General features: G+C 35.4%; 2 protein-coding genes across 3 annotated transcripts in view; one reads left to right on the top strand and one right to left on the bottom strand.

Annotated features, from left to right (window-relative positions):
• The window catches only part of LOC136811245 (E3 ubiquitin-protein ligase NEDD4-like), a 51,948-nt gene continuing 34,031 nt past the window's right edge, over positions 1-17,917 (top strand). The window contains exons 1-9 of one of the 2 annotated variants that reach the window (XM_067067857.1): positions 1-123; positions 622-704; positions 1,499-1,577; positions 2,060-2,152; positions 2,511-2,558; positions 7,885-7,925; positions 8,392-8,459; positions 8,905-8,916; positions 9,202-9,290. In XM_067067857.1, the coding sequence (XP_066923958.1) occupies positions 64-123; positions 622-704; positions 1,499-1,577; positions 2,060-2,152; positions 2,511-2,558; positions 7,885-7,925; positions 8,392-8,459; positions 8,905-8,916; positions 9,202-9,290 (573 nt within the window). In that variant the 5' untranslated portion in view covers positions 1-63. The remainder of the gene's footprint in view (positions 124-621; positions 705-1,498; positions 1,578-2,059; positions 2,153-2,510; positions 2,559-7,884; positions 7,926-8,391; positions 8,460-8,904; positions 8,917-9,201; positions 9,291-17,917) is intronic. The other variant, XM_067067858.1, reaches the window with a different exon arrangement.
• On the bottom strand, positions 10,146-12,874 carry LOC136811246 (zinc finger C4H2 domain-containing protein-like). Its single transcript, XM_067067859.1, has 4 exons — positions 12,670-12,874; positions 11,974-12,145; positions 10,893-11,122; positions 10,146-10,740 (listed from the first exon to the last, which is right to left on the bottom strand). The coding sequence occupies exons 1-4, from the start codon at positions 12,702-12,704 to the stop codon at positions 10,389-10,391; spliced, it is 789 nt and encodes a 262-aa protein (XP_066923960.1). The 5' UTR covers positions 12,705-12,874; the 3' UTR covers positions 10,146-10,388.

Raw genomic sequence — 17,917 nt, 5'->3', positions numbered from 1 at the left:
TAATCTAAAGAGAAAAAAGCAAACTGCTGCTTGGTGAAAACACCAAAAGCAGTCACTAACTTGATGTCATTACCACCAAATATTGACCGCAGTGAATTGAGGGGTGAAGGACAAAGCATACATGTAAGTATACCTTAGTGATCTTATCGAAATATAATCATTTCCTTTACATTACCTTTGGTTGTAACCTATTCATGAAAAAAATCTTCCAAGGTTTATCTGTCTGTGGCCTTCAGAATAACCTGACAGTAGAGCTGTCCTTTTTTTTGGCAATTCATCCCCTCTATCAGTTTACTTTTAGATGTTATTTGGAATATAATAACATTACATTGTTATAGCTCTAGTTTAGACGGCCCACTTATTTTGCCCCGCCTATTCTAATTGTGACTAAAGTGGGCAGAAAGTTGGCTTCTAAAGTCAATGCGTTACCCTCTTTTGTTGTCTTCTTTCAATCTCTTCTTTGTCAAATTTTTTGCCTACTGCTAGGCAGGGAAGAAAGTCAAACGTCTTTACTGGAGCTAAGACTTTTTATTGACTATTTCATCGTCTTTGACAGAAATTTTTTGAATTAATTTTTTTATTCTAATTCAATTGATGTGTTATTGAATTTGATCATTCCAGGTAAGCGAAGAAGGCTATGATGTTTTCAAAGTGAGAATCGTCGGTGCTAAAAATTTAGCGAAGAAAGATATCTTTGGGCTGAGGTAAAACATTTTGTCATTGCATTTTGTTTATTTCATTTCTAAAAGATTTGTTGAACGGTGACAAAGAATGCGGCTATTATATTTTGATTTTTCCCAAAAGATTGTGATTGATTGCTGAACAAAATAATAATTCAAAACAAAGGTTTTTTGTGCTGCTTAATCATGTTTTGATGAGGGAAAAATTAAAGCATGTTGCAATATATCATATTATCAATTGGTACTGATGTCATTTCGAATAATGTTCAATTTCCCAAAATAATTATTCAACAGTGAATTACATAGTTGGAGTACTAAACCAGTCCAAATGTGTACCAACTTGTTATTGGGAATTGAGTTTTGACTACCATCCCTTTTTTTACTAGAGTGAATTTAAAGGAATAATCAGATGGTTTGAGATCTTTCGCCTTACATTCGTTCTATATTCCTGAGCAAAACCTTCAAATCTTTTTGTCTAACTCTTATCTAAAGTCGATATTATGACAGTGTGAAATCTTTGAAAATGGGTTCTTGCACAGTTCTTACGTCAAAATTCGATTGTTTTCTTGCTAAGAGTCAAAAACTTGCAACTTTGATATCTTAACTTTAGAAAAAAGGGTTTGCTCAGAACCACTGAAGTAATCTACAGGCAAAATATCTCAAACCATCTGATCATCCCTTTCTGATCAAAGCTTTCACCACCACCAAGTTCTTTTACATTACATCTGCCATTTTTGACCACCTACCTGTTAGTGATCCCTATAACTCACTTATATTAATCTTTATTAAGGATCATTTCGTTCCAATTGTATTTTCAGTGACCCTTATTGTATGATCAAGCTTTTCCATGACCGTGAAAATCCTTTTGACAAATTCAATACTTCCACAGTGAAGAAGGTAAGATATTTACTCCTCTTGTTTGTTATGGTTTATTTTCAAATTTCATTATTTTATATTACTTGTGCAGTGATTTTTAGCTTAGGTTAGGACCTATTTCCACTATGGGAAGGTGTCTGTCTGTCTGTCTGTCTGTCTGTCTGTCTGTCTGTCTGTCTGTCTGTCTGTCTGTCTGTCTGTCTGTCTGTCTGTCTGTCTGTCTTCTGTCTGTCTGTCTGTCTGTCGTCTGTCTGTCTGTCTGTCTGTCTGTCTGTCTGTCTGTCTGTCTGTCTGTCTGTCTGTCTGTCTGTCTGTCTGTCTGTCTGTCTGTCTGTCTGTCTGTCTGTCTGTCTGTCTGTCTGTCTGTCTGTCTGTCTGTCTGTCTGTCTGTCTGTCTGTCTGTCTGTCTGTCTGTCTGTCTGTCTGTCTGTCTGTCTGTCTGTCTGTCTGTCTGTATTACAAAAGTGCTGGCTAAGCATGTACAAGTGTATTTTTTCTTTTAGACCCTCAATCCAAAATGGGATTTTGAATTCCACTGTTTGGTAAAAACAGACCGTGATAAAATGTTGCTGGAAATATTTGATGAGAACCGTGTGGTAAGAAAACATTAACTATTTTCTTAGTTTCTGGTGGTTTTTGTATTTTCTTTATAGTTTATTTTTATTTTCAAACCTTGGGTCTTCATTGAAGTGATTTTTTTTCTTAGTCAGTAAATTCTGTGTAAAGATTGATTTTGCGTTTATCTATCATTTCATGTTTTCATTTTACGGTATCAACTGGTATTCATTATATGCACCATTGCATTGCAATGTCTTCTGACATTACATCACAGAACCAAAAGCTGATTGGTGCATCACTTGCAGCCAATCAGCTGTTGGGTCCGTAGAAGATATTGCAATGTTGCATATCGTGGATTACAGCTAAGTTAAAACATGTTCTTATGCTTTATTTTAGACACGAGATGATTTTTTGGGTGAAACAGAAATTCCATTCAGCAATGATGTAAGACTCACCTTTTCTCCACCTTTTCTCCACCTTTGACTTTCTCTTGTTCTTAAAAATGCTCTTTATAGTCGGGGAGCAGAATCCAAAAATGGCATTTTTGCTTAACCCTAAAAAAGAATGGGGTTGTTATATACCGTTGGAACGGAAATTTTATGCTGATTATGGAAACCCAGGTCTTAAAAAGTCTATCCTGGACGATTTTGAAAACGAGGCTGGAGTTTGCACTCCTCCGTGGTGTTTTTTCGATTTTACCTGTTTTAGAAAAATGCTGACTGTCAGCAAAGTAAAGGTTTTTAGAATTTCATTTTTTTTGAAAATTGCTACCAATAGAATTGCCTTTTAGCAAAAAATTCAAAATTTTTGAAAAAAACATTTTTTGCACTCCTACTTGGAGGTTTTTTGCAAAAATCAGCGTTTTTACAAAAATATACTGCTAAAACAAGTCTGCTGGCAACTGAAATCCGGTTCAAATGACCCCTTTAATGGTTTTGACGGAAGAACTATATCTTACCACGACAAAAAACCGAAAACTGCTGTCAAAAAACAATTATTTGGCTTTTTGCTCTCCTTCTTTGGTGTTTTTTTTTGACAAAAACGATTTTTGCCGTTTTTAACCAAAATTTGACTTTTACAAACTATTCCCTTTAGTTTGGAAACTGAATGCCTTCGTATCTCTAAAAGTTATTCTCCATTATGTAAAATGATGAAAAAAATCAAAAATTGATCTCCTCTGTTGATGCTTTTTGACCAAAAAGTTATGTTTTTGAACGAATTTATGCCTAATGGTCCAGGGGAATTTCAGGCTTAATTTAGGGAACCCAAAATTTGCGTACACATGAAATTTTTTGATTGAAATGTGTTCGTTAGGTCCTTAGGAGTGAAAAACCATCGAGTGACACTTTTCACACCTTGTGCATTTTCCATAATGGTGGAAATTTCAAAATGGCGGATTTTGTATTTTTTTGAAATTTTGATGTCTCTGAACATGGACATATTATATACCGTTGGAAAGGTTTTTATGCTGACAATTTTTTGCTTACAAAAAAGTCATAAAATGTACTCAATGTGAGTAAAAGTACAAAGGTGTTAAAATGATGTCATCATCACCACCAAAAATTTGACATTTGCTTCAAATTATTGAAAAGAGAGTGACTACAGGACCTTGAAAACCTTGAAAAGCTTATGAAGAAACTTTAAAATAGACCAAACAACCTTGAAAAGTGTACATGATCTAAAGGAATTCCTTGAAAACCTTGAAAAAGAGCATTTTGTCTTGTGGTTCGATTTGTGTTTTCCCAAAGTCTCTTTCTATACAAGCAATATTTCCAAAAAAATTGCGTGCTTGCTTCTCTCGTTTCTCTCGTAATCTCGAGAATACTACGAAATAACCTTTTATACACACCTCGTTCAAGAGTATTGTACTACCAGTCAAAATCAAATGGAGCCCCGAGAGACCTTAAAAATACTCAATAAATGAACCGAAAACCGTGAAAAATGCCTAAAATTTGACCCTACAAAACTTAAAACCTTGCAACTTATGAGAACAATTCTGTAGACACCCCGGAAAAGGATTTTTCGAGCTGAACATTCTTTTTGCTTAATACTAAAAAGTCTGAAATTTTACTGAGTAATGTGTTATGTAGGATGTAATGTAGAGTATAAAGCAATAGCAATGAAATATAAGCCGAAGGCTAGAAGTCATGCTCTGAAATACTGATTGAAAGTGGAAGAGATTCCAATGGTTTTAACTCTCTAGACCACCTTTTCTTTGTTCGCTTGACCCACAAGGGTAATCTTGTTCATTACAGATTCGCTTCATCTAGTTCGCTTACGTAGCAGGCAGCTACAAAGAAACCATCGTTGTCATCAAGCAAAACTAAATAATCGTCATTTTATTTTACACCCCTGTAGCATCAATAAACCGTTGAGAATTTCTTAGCAGGTGGGGAGCTTGAAGGGGCTAAGTGCTAACGGGAATGGCAAATCTCTTTTTTTATCATCGAGATGGTTTTTTAGTCCACTTTTTTCAATTGATATGAGTTCTGGGGTTATACGTTTGTGTGTTTTTACAATACCTTGCATCTGTGGTACATCACATCACATCCTGTCTGTAGAACTGGCGCTTAAAACCCTTTAGGTAGATCTCCTATTTGACGATGGATTAGGTTAAAAGGTTTGATTACCAGGTCAAACTAAGAGGCCCCCAGCGGACCAAAAATACACGCATTCACGCAAGTTTTTCTCAAATTCATGCAAACCCGATTTTTTGGGAAATCGGGAAATTTTCGGAAAAAATCAGGGAAATTGTCAAAGATAGGGGAAATTTGCACAAATTTGGGTGAGAAGGAAAAATTCACGCGTTCACGCAAAAAACAGGGCAGATTCACGCATTCACGCAATAAAAAATGGATTTTCACGCATTAACACAAACCGCTGGGGGCCCAACTAAGTAATAGTAAAGCTTTACAGATTCCGAAGCAAGCACATGGGCATCTATAAATCACTCACACATTGGTTTGTTTTATTACAAGATACAGATATTACAGATATGCAACAATAGTGACATTTTCAATCATACCCAAACATTACCTCTTTCCAAGATCTTCTTTAAACTCTTATATCTTGGATGATTGATGATTTAACTACTTTTTCAGACAGACTATTCCACCTCGATAGTAAAGATAGTTGCTATAGGGTCCACGATCACCATAACTTTCGAAAACTTTTACCAGTTCAGAGCTGTGTTCTCAGGTCTTATGTATTTGTTGGTTAAATTTTTTAGAAACACATGATTTGTTGTCATAGTGATTCAAAAGTTTGAAGATCTCAACTATATCATAACGCAAGCCTATATTTCAGACTTGGGATTCCGATTCTTTGTAATCCAATCATAAATTCAATTACAGAACAAATACCATCGTTAAATCGCCTTTAAATGATACAGATGCCTTCGATAAAAGTGCGCTGGCACCTTTTCTATTAAACTGTCGCTAGACTATGTATTGAAGACTTCACTCAACCACCACAAACATACGGTGTAATAGAGGCGTAGCCACGAGTTTTCGTTTCGGGGGGCGAGATTGGAAAAATTTTCACCTTTTTTAGAGGAAATTTATGCGCCGCAGGCGTAAATTTTTGCTGTAAGCAAGTTCAAATAGCTTAACAAATGGCATTGGAAATCCCCAAGTTAGTGAGAATAAGGTCATAAAAAGTGTAAAAAACGTAAAAAAAAATTTCTAAGAAATGTCAAGCAGCTTAAAGGATGCCTTAAAAAGGTCAGATGTAGCCAGAAAAAGGTTACAAAAACTACAGACCCCTTCACATTCTATTGGGAAAACTTTGACCTTTTTGGTCAATTTTTATTTTTTTTTGGGAGAACCGCCCATCCCCCCGTGGATATGCCACTGTGTTATTCCCCAAAGATCAAGAAGCAGGTACTACTTTACAGATACAATCTGGGCAATTCCGAAGATGCAGAAAAACTTTCTCCTGTCATAGTTCTACATGTTAGCTCAAAAAAGATCGAATACATGGATATACTCTTGTAATGTAAAATGTAGAAGAATTCAACTGCCTTGGCAGTCACAAAGCCTCCACTGGAATGTTAATGTGAGAATCTCAAAATGATTAAGTAATTACTACTGAATCAAACCTTCATGGCAAGATTAAACACAACCTTTTTCGTGCTACAGTCGAATCAGTGCTTTTTTATGGTGCACCAACATCAGCATGAAAATACTTTTCAATGGTATATAGACATTCATCAATATAATGGAGCAAATGTCAATGCTTTGGACAGTGATGACGTTATTTTGATACCTTCTATCACTTTTTACTCGTACATTGCACATTACTTATTAGATTTTCAGACTTTTTCGTGAGTAATGAAAAATCCTTTTCAATAATTTGAAGCAAATGTCAAATTTTTGGTGGTGATGATGACATCATTTTAACACCTTCTGTCCCCTTTTACTCACATTGAGTACATTTTATGACTTTTTTGTAAGCAAAAAAGTTGTTCAGCATGAAAAACCCTTTCCAACGGTATATAATATGTCCATGTTCAGAGACATCAAAATTTCAAAAAAATCCGCCATTTTGAAATTTCCACCATTATGGAAAATGCCCAAGGTGTGAAAAGTGTCACTCGATGGTTTTTCACTCCTAAGGACCTAATGAACACATTTCAATCAAAAAATTTCACGTGTACGCAAATTTTGGGTTCCCTAAATTAAGCCTGAAATTCCCCTGGACCATTAGGCAGAAATTCGTTCAAAAACATAACTTTTTGGTCAAAAAGCATCAACGGAGGAGATCAACTTTTGATTTTTTTCATCATTTTACATAATGGAGAATAACTTTTAGAGATACGAAGGCATTCAGTTTCCAAACTAAAGGGAATAGTTTGTAAAAGTCGATTTTTGTTAAAAACGGCTAAAATCGATTTTTTTCAAAAACACCAAAGAAGGAGAGCAAAAAGCCAAATAATTGTTTTTTGACAGCAGTTTTCGGTTTTTTTTTCGTGGTAAGATATAGTTCTTCCGTCAAAACCATTAAAGGGGTCATTTGAACCGGATTTCAGTTGCCAGCAGACTTGTTTTAGCAGTATATTTTTGTAAAAACGCTGATTTTTGCAAAAAACCTCCAAGAAGGAGTGCAAAAAATGTTTTTTTCAAAAATTTTGAATTTTTTGCTGAAAGGCAATTCTATTGGTAGCAATTTTCAAAAAAAAATGAAATTCTAAAAACCTTTACTTTGCTGACAGTCAGCATTTTTCTAAAACAGGTAAAATCGAAAAAACACCACGGAGGAGTGCAAACTCCAGCCTCGTTTTCAAAATCGTCCAGGATAGACTTTTTAAGACCTGGGTTTCCATAATCAGCATAAAATTTCCGTTCCAACGGTATATAACAACCCCATTCTTTTTTAGGGTTAAGCAAAAACGCTTCTAACTCGAGATATTGAATTCTGCTCCCCGACTATTATCCTCCTCTGTGATCCCCTGTAAGCGATTTTAAAAGTAGTTTAAAATTATAAAAGTATTTAAAAAAAGACTGATTCTGATCATGATATAGGGTAATGGCCATCTATAAGCGATCTATCTTCTAAGATTTGTTACTTATCGGCCTCTCAAAAGATTATATTTCGGCTGACTACGGTGGCTCTCAACTGGTCCTGATCGCTCCCAGCTATCCCGCCATCTCGTTTTATCGGACCATGAGTTTGTTAGTCGTGATGGCATTTAAACAATTTTTTTGTGACTCAGCGTTTTTCCAACTGCTATTTTTTAAATAGACATTAATGAATATTTTCTTGTTTCCAGGTCGATGATGCACCAAGGGACTACTTACTCCACCGAAGGAGGTAAAGCAAAAAACCATGCCTAAAATTCGACATCTTACTTTAAATAGAGTATAAGTTCCATTTTACCTGGGTAGTCGAGAAATCTAGGACTTTAAGACAGTTATTCGGTTGTATTCATGGGGTCCATGGCCAGCCTTGGGGTCATATGAACTGAACGGAATAATGTAAGGAGTGAACATCCGAATTGGGAACCCCTCTTCACTGCATTGTTGTCTTGGACCACTCAGTCACAGCTTCTTATTTCACTTTGCGCTCAGGGCATGGACACTGAGACACCAATGCGGTAATGATGCACTTCCTACCACATTTCTGGGTCACAAAATATAATCCTAGATTTATAATACCATGTATAATGCCTTTCAATACTTTGAACTCTACTCTAAAAACGTGACTGTTTAAGATAAGCATAGAAATTTCAATTTCAAATAGAGGTTTCAAATGCGTTATTTTTTATCTTCATTTTCAGTCACAAATCGAGAGTTCGAGGACATATCATGGTGTCAATTGAAAAAATCGACACCGGAGCACACGATGGTAGGTTTTCGTCATTTTTGTCATTTTTAGGTATCTTTCGGGATATTAATATTATGTTTTGGTTAATCAGAAAGCTATTATCTGCAGTATGTCAGGGAAAATGAGTAGGCTATCTCACGGGTGTTAAAAAATTAAAATGTAATGGAATACACGGATTTCACGATACACGGATTTCACGATACACGGATTTCACGATACACAGATTTCGTACGCACTACTTACACTAAGCCCCACTTACACTAAGCCCCACTTACACTAAGCCCCAAAGATTTGAGCTTACTTTTATGTTAAGGAAGCACAGCCAAGTCCTATTGAATTCAATGAAAGGAAAGATATTTAAAAAAAATTTTGGTATTGTATACCTGTCTGTGTTTATTTTTGAGCGATATTCGTTGGTTTATTGTTTTATTTCTTTTCTTATCTTTACGCACTTCAATGTTCACAGAGGAAACACCCGGTAAGCACGCATATACACCGATTTTTTATCCCTAGACTACCTTTTTGATATAGCCTAGCCTGTGTCAACCCTCAGCCTTGACAAGGTCTCAAATTAATTTGAGGAAAGTGATGTCATTCATCTGTGCTTGTCCGACACCGTCGTCGAAAAGGTAGCCAGCTCTTGAACATCCCACAGTGTTTTTCTATGCAATATATGTTCAATTCCAAAAAGGCGGATTTGTCTTACATGTTTGCACCTAAAATCGTGTTGAAGATTTCACGTCACTCACTTTTATGTTTTCAGAGACTGATGGAAGCGCTGCACGACACATAGCAAGGGATCTCGTCAATCTAATGGAAAGAGATATTTCACATGGACCTCCAAGTCTAGAAGTATGTCATTGTTATTTCAATATTTTCAAATTCTATTGTTTGGTCTTCACCGATTTGACGAGTTTCCACGATTTTCCCGAAAAAATCCCAGATTTTCCAAAAATATCGGCTTTGCGTGGATTTCAAAAAGAATTGCGCAAATGAGTTAATTTTGGGTCAGATGTTGGGGAGGGCTATGCTTAATTTTCGTTAGGAATCTTCTAGCACTATGGTATATATTTTAATGCAAATTAATTTCATAAGGATGGGTCATTTTTTTCGCGCGAAAGTGGAGACCGACCTTTAGACCATGTTCAGACGTTATGGTTCTGTCCCGTTCAGGCCGGTCCATCCATTTTCGCGCGAAATGGGAGACAGTTTTTTTCTCAACCTTTTTTGCCTAAAGAAAAGATTACGTCATAAAAAAGTGAATAAAAATTTTGACCGATGAAATTGCTTCATTTTCAACCAACCAATGACCTTACAAAAACGTTAAAAAGTTTTCGCTCATTTCGCGCAAAAGTGGAGTCCGACCTTTCCGAAACAAAACGGTTCCGAAATAAGTGTGAACGTCAAAATTCGAAATGTCAAAAAAGAAGACGTTACAAAGCAAAGCAGATCCAAGACGTTACAAAGCAAAGCAGATCCAAGACGTTACAAAGCAAAGCAGATCCAAGACGTTACAAAGCAAAGCAGATCGAAACGGTTTTGCTCTACTTTTTTCATCGAAACGGAACTGCTCCGTTTTCTTGCTCCGAAACGTTCCGAAACCAATATGAACACACTCGATCCGTAACGAAAATCATACCAGAGAGAAACGGAACAGTAACGTGTGAACATGGTTTTAGTTCTTAAAGATAGTACAGAGAGTTTATTATTTTAGATATTGTATTTTTCTGGAATTCTACTTTCTACAACTTTGCACAAAAAAAAAAGATTTACTTTTTCTACATGAAATATTATTTTATCTACAAAAAGTTATATACAAACGAAAAATTAATTTAACGAAATTGGGTGCTTCCTTACAAATTGTAGGGTAGGAAGTTAGGAGGGTACATATTTTGTACACCAACCTCTCCACTTTTTTACAATGCATTTTATTTGAATTTCTCCATTTACTTATTCTGAGACTTTTCTCTTTTTCGGGTTCTTTGAATGACTCTTCGCTTTACAAATCGGACAAACTGGAGCGTTCCGGTGTATACTTCTTTTGCAGGTAGCGCACGTTTTCATAGGAGGCCCTTTCGACCGCACCATCAATGGGAAAACACTTCCACTCAGGCTAGCAAGGCTTGGTGCTCCTGGGTGTTTGTGGTATCCGAAAGGCGATAGAGGAAGCATGGATTTCGGACTTGTCAGTTCTGAAGGACTCGGAATGATTGTCGGTCCGGGAGAGATGTTTGAAGGACTACTTTTTCGTTTTGGGCTGCAACATTCTCTGTCTGAAGGGTAGTGTAAAATCGGTACGGAGCTGAAATGAAATATTGAAGTTAAGTTAAATTTGCTCATTGTGAACTTTCGGTCAACAAAAGAAACGAAACGCTATCTGTGCAAAAAAATGTGAGCATTGGAATTCAACTTTTCAAGATTTAGTACGCCTTGAATTATTAAACAAAAACTTACCTATGTTTTGTTAACTTTTCACTTTTGTCTTCTGAGAAATTATCAACGATGACGTCGTCGCTTTCTTTTTCGGACATTTCAGACAGCCTTCGTTTGTCCGAAACGTATGAGATAGTTGGGGTGGAGTAGGGCGAAGTGGAGGGCGGGAGAATGGTGGGCGAATAACGTTTACTGAGTTTGGCTCGATAATGATCCATTTCGATTTCTTTCTCGCGGAGTTGAAGTTGAACCTATGTTTGTGAAATGGAAAGAAAGATGTTTCAGATCTTTTGTTTTTACGGAAATTGTGAAAATTTGCGCACACTTACTGTAAATATAACTTGCTCCGATATATATTTTTATTTTTACTTAAGTCTAATATAGGGTGCGAGCTCTTTCATGGGCTAAATTTCCCGTCAGATAGATTGCTATTGAAAGATGAGTCTTTCGACTGCGATCGCAAACTTTTTTAAATTATTGGTCTTCTAAAACTGATATTGATTCTCTAAATTCAAAAAAATTTTCGGATGACACTTGGGCAGTCTGTGCCACTAACTCGATCGGGAAGATTCTTCCGAAATGGGAAGAACCTTCCCGAACGGGAAGAACTTACTCTATTTTTTTCTGCCCGTTTTGGAAGATTCTTCCTCTTTGGGAAGTTGAAAATTGACTGAATCTCGGCGAAGCTGTACGATGACCAGCGAAAGTTGAAACTTTTTGGAGGTGAAGAAGCATCAAATTTAAAGGTTTTTCACCGAAAGAAAAGTAGACTTTACCGTAGAAATCTTGTTAAATTGTGAAAAAACTGCGTAAACTTCCCAAACGGGAAGTTCCAACCCGATCGAGTTTTCCTTAGTTTCTCGCTTCTTCCCGATCTGGAAGTCCGTTAACCCGTTTGGGTGTTAAGTTAATTTCCCGTTCGGGAGGATTCTTTCCATTTCGGAAGAATCTTCCAATTTTGGAAGAATCTTCCCGATCGAGTTAGTGGTACAGACTGTTGGGGTGAGTTCTTTCAACAGTCGCGTGTATAGCAAGATAAGCCATCGGTAATCAACAATTTGAAAAAGGAATCTACGTAGGAGTTTCGAAATTTCGTAAATACCTGTCGTAAATCTTTTTGGATGGCTTTCAGAGCCTGGATATGTCTAGCCTCTTCGCGTTGTAACATCGTAATTTCATGTCGCATCTCTTGGGCTAGATTTTCTTGTCGTTGTAACAAAAAGAAATCATCTGGGATGGATGTTTTTAATTTGTCCAATTTCAATGATTTCGGACTGAAAGAAGAAAGTGATTGACGTTTGACATTTACGAGATAAAAATTTTACTAGCAGTTTCGACGAACAGTAAGGGGCCACAAAATTTAATGGGAGCTGCCGTATTCCATACAGCCTCTGACTGCTGTAACTTGACCAAAAATGAGCCGAAATTTTGTCAGTGATTTTTTCAAATAATTTACTTTGTCTAATTTTCTAAGAAATTGCGTGTTTTAGAATCTACAAATTCCTAAAATATCTTTAGAATTTGGCCTCAAAGTCATTTGTTCTTATATAGTTTGTTCTTATAAAAAAGGTTTTTAACACTTCCCCGAACATTAACGATTGTCTGTGGATTGTCTGATACGAACACCCTTACCCTCTCAAGAACTGCTTATGGGGTCTATTGATGGAGAAGTTCCTAATAATCGATTAAGTAAAAGTCAATATTTAAAATCAAAAGTTCAATATTTAAAATCAAAAGTTCAATATTTGATCATCTAAATATTTTAACGACTTGAATATAATTTTGATTTTTTTTTAACCTGCTTCGGTGCGTCAGTAGATTGATATCGCTCATTTTTCCTTCGATATTGTACGTCTGTAAAAATCAATTAAATTCCGATTAAAACTCGATTCAACTCGATTCCCTCAACCAAAAAACCGCACCACTTTTAAATTCTCTTAGATGAACGTGTTCGAACGCGCTAAAGCCAAATCTTTATTTCAACTGAGATTTTGCATCGTGTGTAACTTTTATTTTGATCATGAAAAAGAATTAAATAACAAAGTGAAAAAAAAATCGCTTGCATTGTCTGCTCTCTCGACACACAAAAGAACTGATTTCATTATGCGATTTTAATAGCTTCCACCCCTCTTTTTCTATAAAGACTTTTTTTCAATTTTATTTTTTTTAATATTATTTTATTTGATATTTTTATACCCTTATTTTTTTTATAAGGAATCTTTCTTCAAATTAATTTGATTTTAAAAGCTGTTACTTAAACTAACCCAAAAACTAATTTTTCATGAAATCATCTCATGTATTCCATCAAAGCCTACATATTTATTCTTTATTTCACATTTTTCAATTATACCTATAAATATACACAAGAAGCAAAATTTGAAATTGAGCAATTGGACTTTGCATCAAATTTAAGGGTTTGACTCCTGACGCTGATAATGCAAGAATTTTTTTTATTATAGTGAAATTTTTGAAGATGTCAAGGGGCGCCAAAATTAGTAACCAGGGGCGTATTTTTGCACCCTTTATATTTCGGCGCCCCCAAAAAAATTGGCTGCTGGCCTGCCCCCTGCCACCACGCTACTGTTCTATAGGACTTACATATGTTTATGTAGTTGGGTGATTTATACTTCTTCTAATGCCTGCTCCTAAGTATTTTTTAAGAATTTAAGTATTTCTTGATGGGAAAAGGGTTCTTATAACATTCACGAAGTAGAGTGAGTTGAATTGAGAGTGGAAGGGGTGTTTGGGTGTTTTCTTTAAGGGACCAGTTGTAAAAGATTAAAGAAGTTTCCTTCACCTGTCTAATATCTAAAACACAGCATGACACCCAACAAAATTAAAACTCAATCATTTATTCCTTCCAAACAGTTTTCTTGAGTTCCATTTTACTTTTTTTTACCCTTTTTACCCATTTTTAGGACTACTTAACTAAAGAAAAAAGTTCCTTTTTTCGGTACCTCTTTCTTTTGAAAATCTAATTGTGATAAAATTTTGATAAGTTTTGAAATCGATTAAAAATGAATCAAATAAAAACAGGGCGTAGTATTGTTTTGAAAGGACTTTTATGAATGAAATGAAACTAGATTAAATTTAATTCATAATAGTGTTTTTTAAACTCGATACGATAAAAGTCGGTCGGTTGTGTTATCTTTTCTTCTCATACAAAATCAAAAACTGTGCTTCCTCTTTGTTTCAAGTTTAACCAAGTTGTTTTCAAAACATGCTTTCCAAAAAAGTCTTTTGAGTTTTATTTATTCCCCTATATTTACACCTGATTTTTGAAGTTTTAAGATTTTTGGGAAATGTAAAAGAATTTGGCGCTTTAAAATCCTTCATCATCGAAAAGCAGAGAGTTTGGTATGAGTAGATGTATGCGCAATTACCCAATAATTGATAGATAATTTGACGAATTTTTATCGTCCAGCAAGATAATGTTCTTTACGTTACCAAACTCGGTTAGATAGGGCCTGAATTGGTTTTAAACAATTTCAAAATTTTCATCGCGTGCACGGGTTATGTCAGGTTTCAATTATCCCCAAAAACTATTTCATCACAAATTATTTTACAATAAAAATATAGGTACCATCAACTCTTTTGTTTACATCTCCAATTACCAACCTCGTTTTGGTGAGAGAGAGAGGGGGGATAGAAAAAAGAGGCTTTAAAAGATGTAAGGATTTTGCACCCTAGTGTGACTGAACTAAATACTCCAGCTTACTATTAAATTAAGATTTCTCACAAAGAAATATAAGATTCGCACGAGAAATCTACTTTACTCCCTTTCATTGATTTTTGATTTCCTTTTTTTGTGAGATATTTCACGGAGCGCTTTTGGATATTAAATCGATATTCTTTTGAAGTTATACTCACTACCTTGAGTCCGATTTAAAGAAATTTTTGTTTTCTTTAACAGCGAAAATGACTAAGCCCTTTTTTCATATGCGTGACTTTTGAGAAACTTTTATCGTTTTCAATCTCGGTAAAATTGAATTAGGCAATAATTTAAGTGACCTTTTTCTAGTTGGGACTGTTTTTCCAAGTTTTCTTTTAGATATGGGAGGAGGGAAGGTACTTAGAATACTGAGAGTAATTTTTTAAGAGGGGAAAATATTTGTAAATTAATTATCTTGATATTGCTCAAAATCCTCAAAAGTCATGGATACAGAAAGGACCAATAAAAAAAACTAGGCAGACAATTGTCATCATTTTTGCCGCGTCTAACATTATTTACTAGTACTGCGTTAACGCCCCTCCCCATTTTACAGCACTGCCCTGTAATAAGCGCCCTACTCCAAAAAATAAAGCAAGTTTAGAAAGTTTTATCTGACTAATTTTTGACGCATGAAAAAAAGCACATAAGCACATCTCGGTGATTCACAAATTATTCTCGACAATAATGACAAAAAGAATAGATAATTTTGATCGATAGTCACCTAGTCTACACGCGTTCTTCCAAAGAAAAAAGAAAGGGTTTCTGAAATTCTCTTTTGGTTAAAAATGAAGTCTTAAGGGTGTTAGTAAAACTAACGGACATAAAGCCAAAGTCAATTGAAGCTTTTATTTCGCACGCTAATCCAACGTTAATCGCATGATTGCCAAGCCTCAAATCTAGATTATTAAATCATGATTTATACGTTCACTATTATTGAAGTAACAAGCTTTGGCATATTGTGGCTTGTCGCTAATCTTATTGTGGTTGGATTAGTTGTGTTAATCTTGTTAAAGATTCGAAAGTTTTCTTTTTTTGGGTTTTTGGTTCAATCTTGAACGGTTTTAAACTAACAGTACAAAATCGTAGTCTATTGGGATATTTCATTTACTCTACATCCAATGACGAGATTAGCTCCTCTATTTAACTCCATCTAACTCAAATCAAAACATGGCGGAAATAGTTGTGGTAGAGTTTCTTCGACACATTTCATGAAAAAAATGAAGAAGACTTTGTAAACCTCAGAGATCAAACAGGTCTTCGCAAAACCACACATAAGGCTGCTTTCCTGATTAAGACCTGATTAATCGAGAGTGTGTGTTTATGGTTACTTTTTCATTCTCCATAAATATCATCTGCTTGCTTTCCTTTTGAGACTATATTTGAAAGAAAAATCATAAATCTTGCAACTCAGAATTTATAAATGGCGGGAACAATAATACACGAATAAAAAGCTTTACGAACTCCAGGGGGAGGCAGTTGAATTGAAAACGAACGTTTTTTCGCACAAGAATTAGGGTCGTCTCGCAAAAGATTGACCCTTATGGATAGAATATCTTTTGTTCAATCTTACATCTTTGGAAGCCTGGGAAACTTCCTATTTAAGTCCTGTCTACGGCAGTAGGTCTCTTACCTTGAGTTTCCTTCCCCTTCTAATTCTAACTAAAATTTTGTCTTCCATCAATATTTCGTACCGCTGTAGCTCACTTGAGTTTCATCCATCGTTCATCTTTCAAAAAAAAAAATCCCGTACAAGTTCTCCCTATAAGAATATAAGAAAGGAAGCCATCAGCTATCTTTTGTTCTTATAAAAATTTGAAGTGAATTTTTGAAGATTTATCATAATTAGTGCCGAAAGGAAAATCAAGGTGTTTTGTGAATCACAAATTTTTTTAATCAAAATTTTATATAATAAGAGATATTAGTTAACAAAATTAATACTTTTGTAATATGCGGATTATGTTATTGCGAGAAAATTAGCGCATTAATTGTTTCTTTGAAAACTTTGAGTGAAATTTGAGAGGTTGGTTCTTTTTGCGAAGGGAACTGAAAAATCATGGGATAAGATTTGAGGTGGACGCGCGAAATGTTGTTCTCTTGTGAGAAAATTAGCGGTCCTTAGTTTAAAGATCTCACTCTAGTCCACCGAACAGGTGCGAACTAGAGAAAGCGCTTTTAGTTGAATACATTAGTCGTTAAAATGTGATTTTTGATCAGTTCGTGATAAAATTAGAGGCTTCTACTTTTCGTCTACTTTCACTCTAACTCATAACTTAAGAAAATATTCAACTTTTGGCTCTAGTCTCTTACCCGTTTCATAGATTGCATGCCCCTTTGTAATTTTTAGAATTCAAAATCTGATTATATCCCTCTTAGATTTGGAAAGTGTCTGAAAAAATGATGAACTTTTCAGTTTGCCAAGCGGTCCTTATTTATCTTACGAGCAATTAATAATTTTTCCTGATATATCTAGTAGGGGGCCAAGCCTGATGGGGTTCCGTGACATCTTTTTTACGACCTAATCATTGTTAGTCTATTCCAAAGAACAGTATAATCGGAAACTGAAAAAATATAAGATATCAGCCACAGCGTATTCGTAATTTCATATCCCAAAAATATATAAAAATGAAAGAAAAATTGTCCCCTAAGTAGATGAAGTTACTGAGAGGAGTCCAAATAAGCATTAACGTGTATCTTAGCGATGTTTTAAATAGAACGAAAAGCTTTTGCCGAAAACAACAAATTTTGTTGAAATGTTTTCATTTTAATATTGAATATCTTGACATACGTATTGAATCTAATTAACCATGTTAACCATTAATTGTCCGAAGTTTTTCTCGAACTCCTCTACAGTTTATACGTGCGAGATCTCTCTCAATACTCGTTCCGAGATTTTACCGATTTTTTTCTCGCCTGCTAAAGAGTCGGAAAAATATTACGGTAAAATTTCGGAACTCGTAACATATTTCTCGTATTGCACTCGAAGTCATGCGATAACTAGTACGTATATCTAAAGTCCACGAGGGCTTCAAGGCCACGATTCCTGCATTTGATAAAAAAAAACAAAAAGAACGACCGATTTCTCCACCCACAGTCCCCACCCACAGTCCCCACCCGGATTGTTTATTGCAAAGATTAACGGCTTATGGTTTCAAAGAACGATAACTTATGCATGCGTGTTGGTAATGCAGGAATTGTCAGTCAAACCCACTGCCACTATTAAGGAAAATTCTCTAACTACGCTCTTTGCACATGGTGGAATAATTTGTACATTTAACCCATTAAAAGCGCCACTGCCATCATATGAGATCGCTCACTTGTTTTCGGTCCTGTACCG

The sequence above is a fragment of the Clytia hemisphaerica genome, unplaced genomic scaffold (assembly GCF_902728285.1).
Source record: "Clytia hemisphaerica strain Z4C2 unplaced genomic scaffold, Clytia hemisphaerica genome assembly, whole genome shotgun sequence".
In the NCBI taxonomy this organism is placed as follows: domain Eukaryota; kingdom Metazoa; phylum Cnidaria; class Hydrozoa; order Leptothecata; family Clytiidae; genus Clytia; species Clytia hemisphaerica.
The sequence above is the reverse complement of the archived record's forward strand: the minus strand, read 5'-3'. Positions and strand labels throughout refer to the sequence as shown.

What these genes read in the sequence shown, in the direction of transcription:
- LOC136811246 (XM_067067859.1), bottom strand. Translation starts at nt 12,704, where the DNA reads ATGAGCGATATCAATCTACTGACGCACCGAAGCAG. An exon ending in CTACTGACGCACCGAAGCAG is followed by an intron (nt 12,146 to 12,669) that starts GTTAAAAAAAAA and finishes TTCTTCTTTCAG; the next exon opens with TCCGAAATCATTGAAATTGG. An exon ending in GAAAAGTTAACAAAACATAG is followed by an intron (nt 10,741 to 10,892) that starts GTAAGTTTTTGT and finishes ATTTCATTTCAG; the next exon opens with CTCCGTACCGATTTTACACT.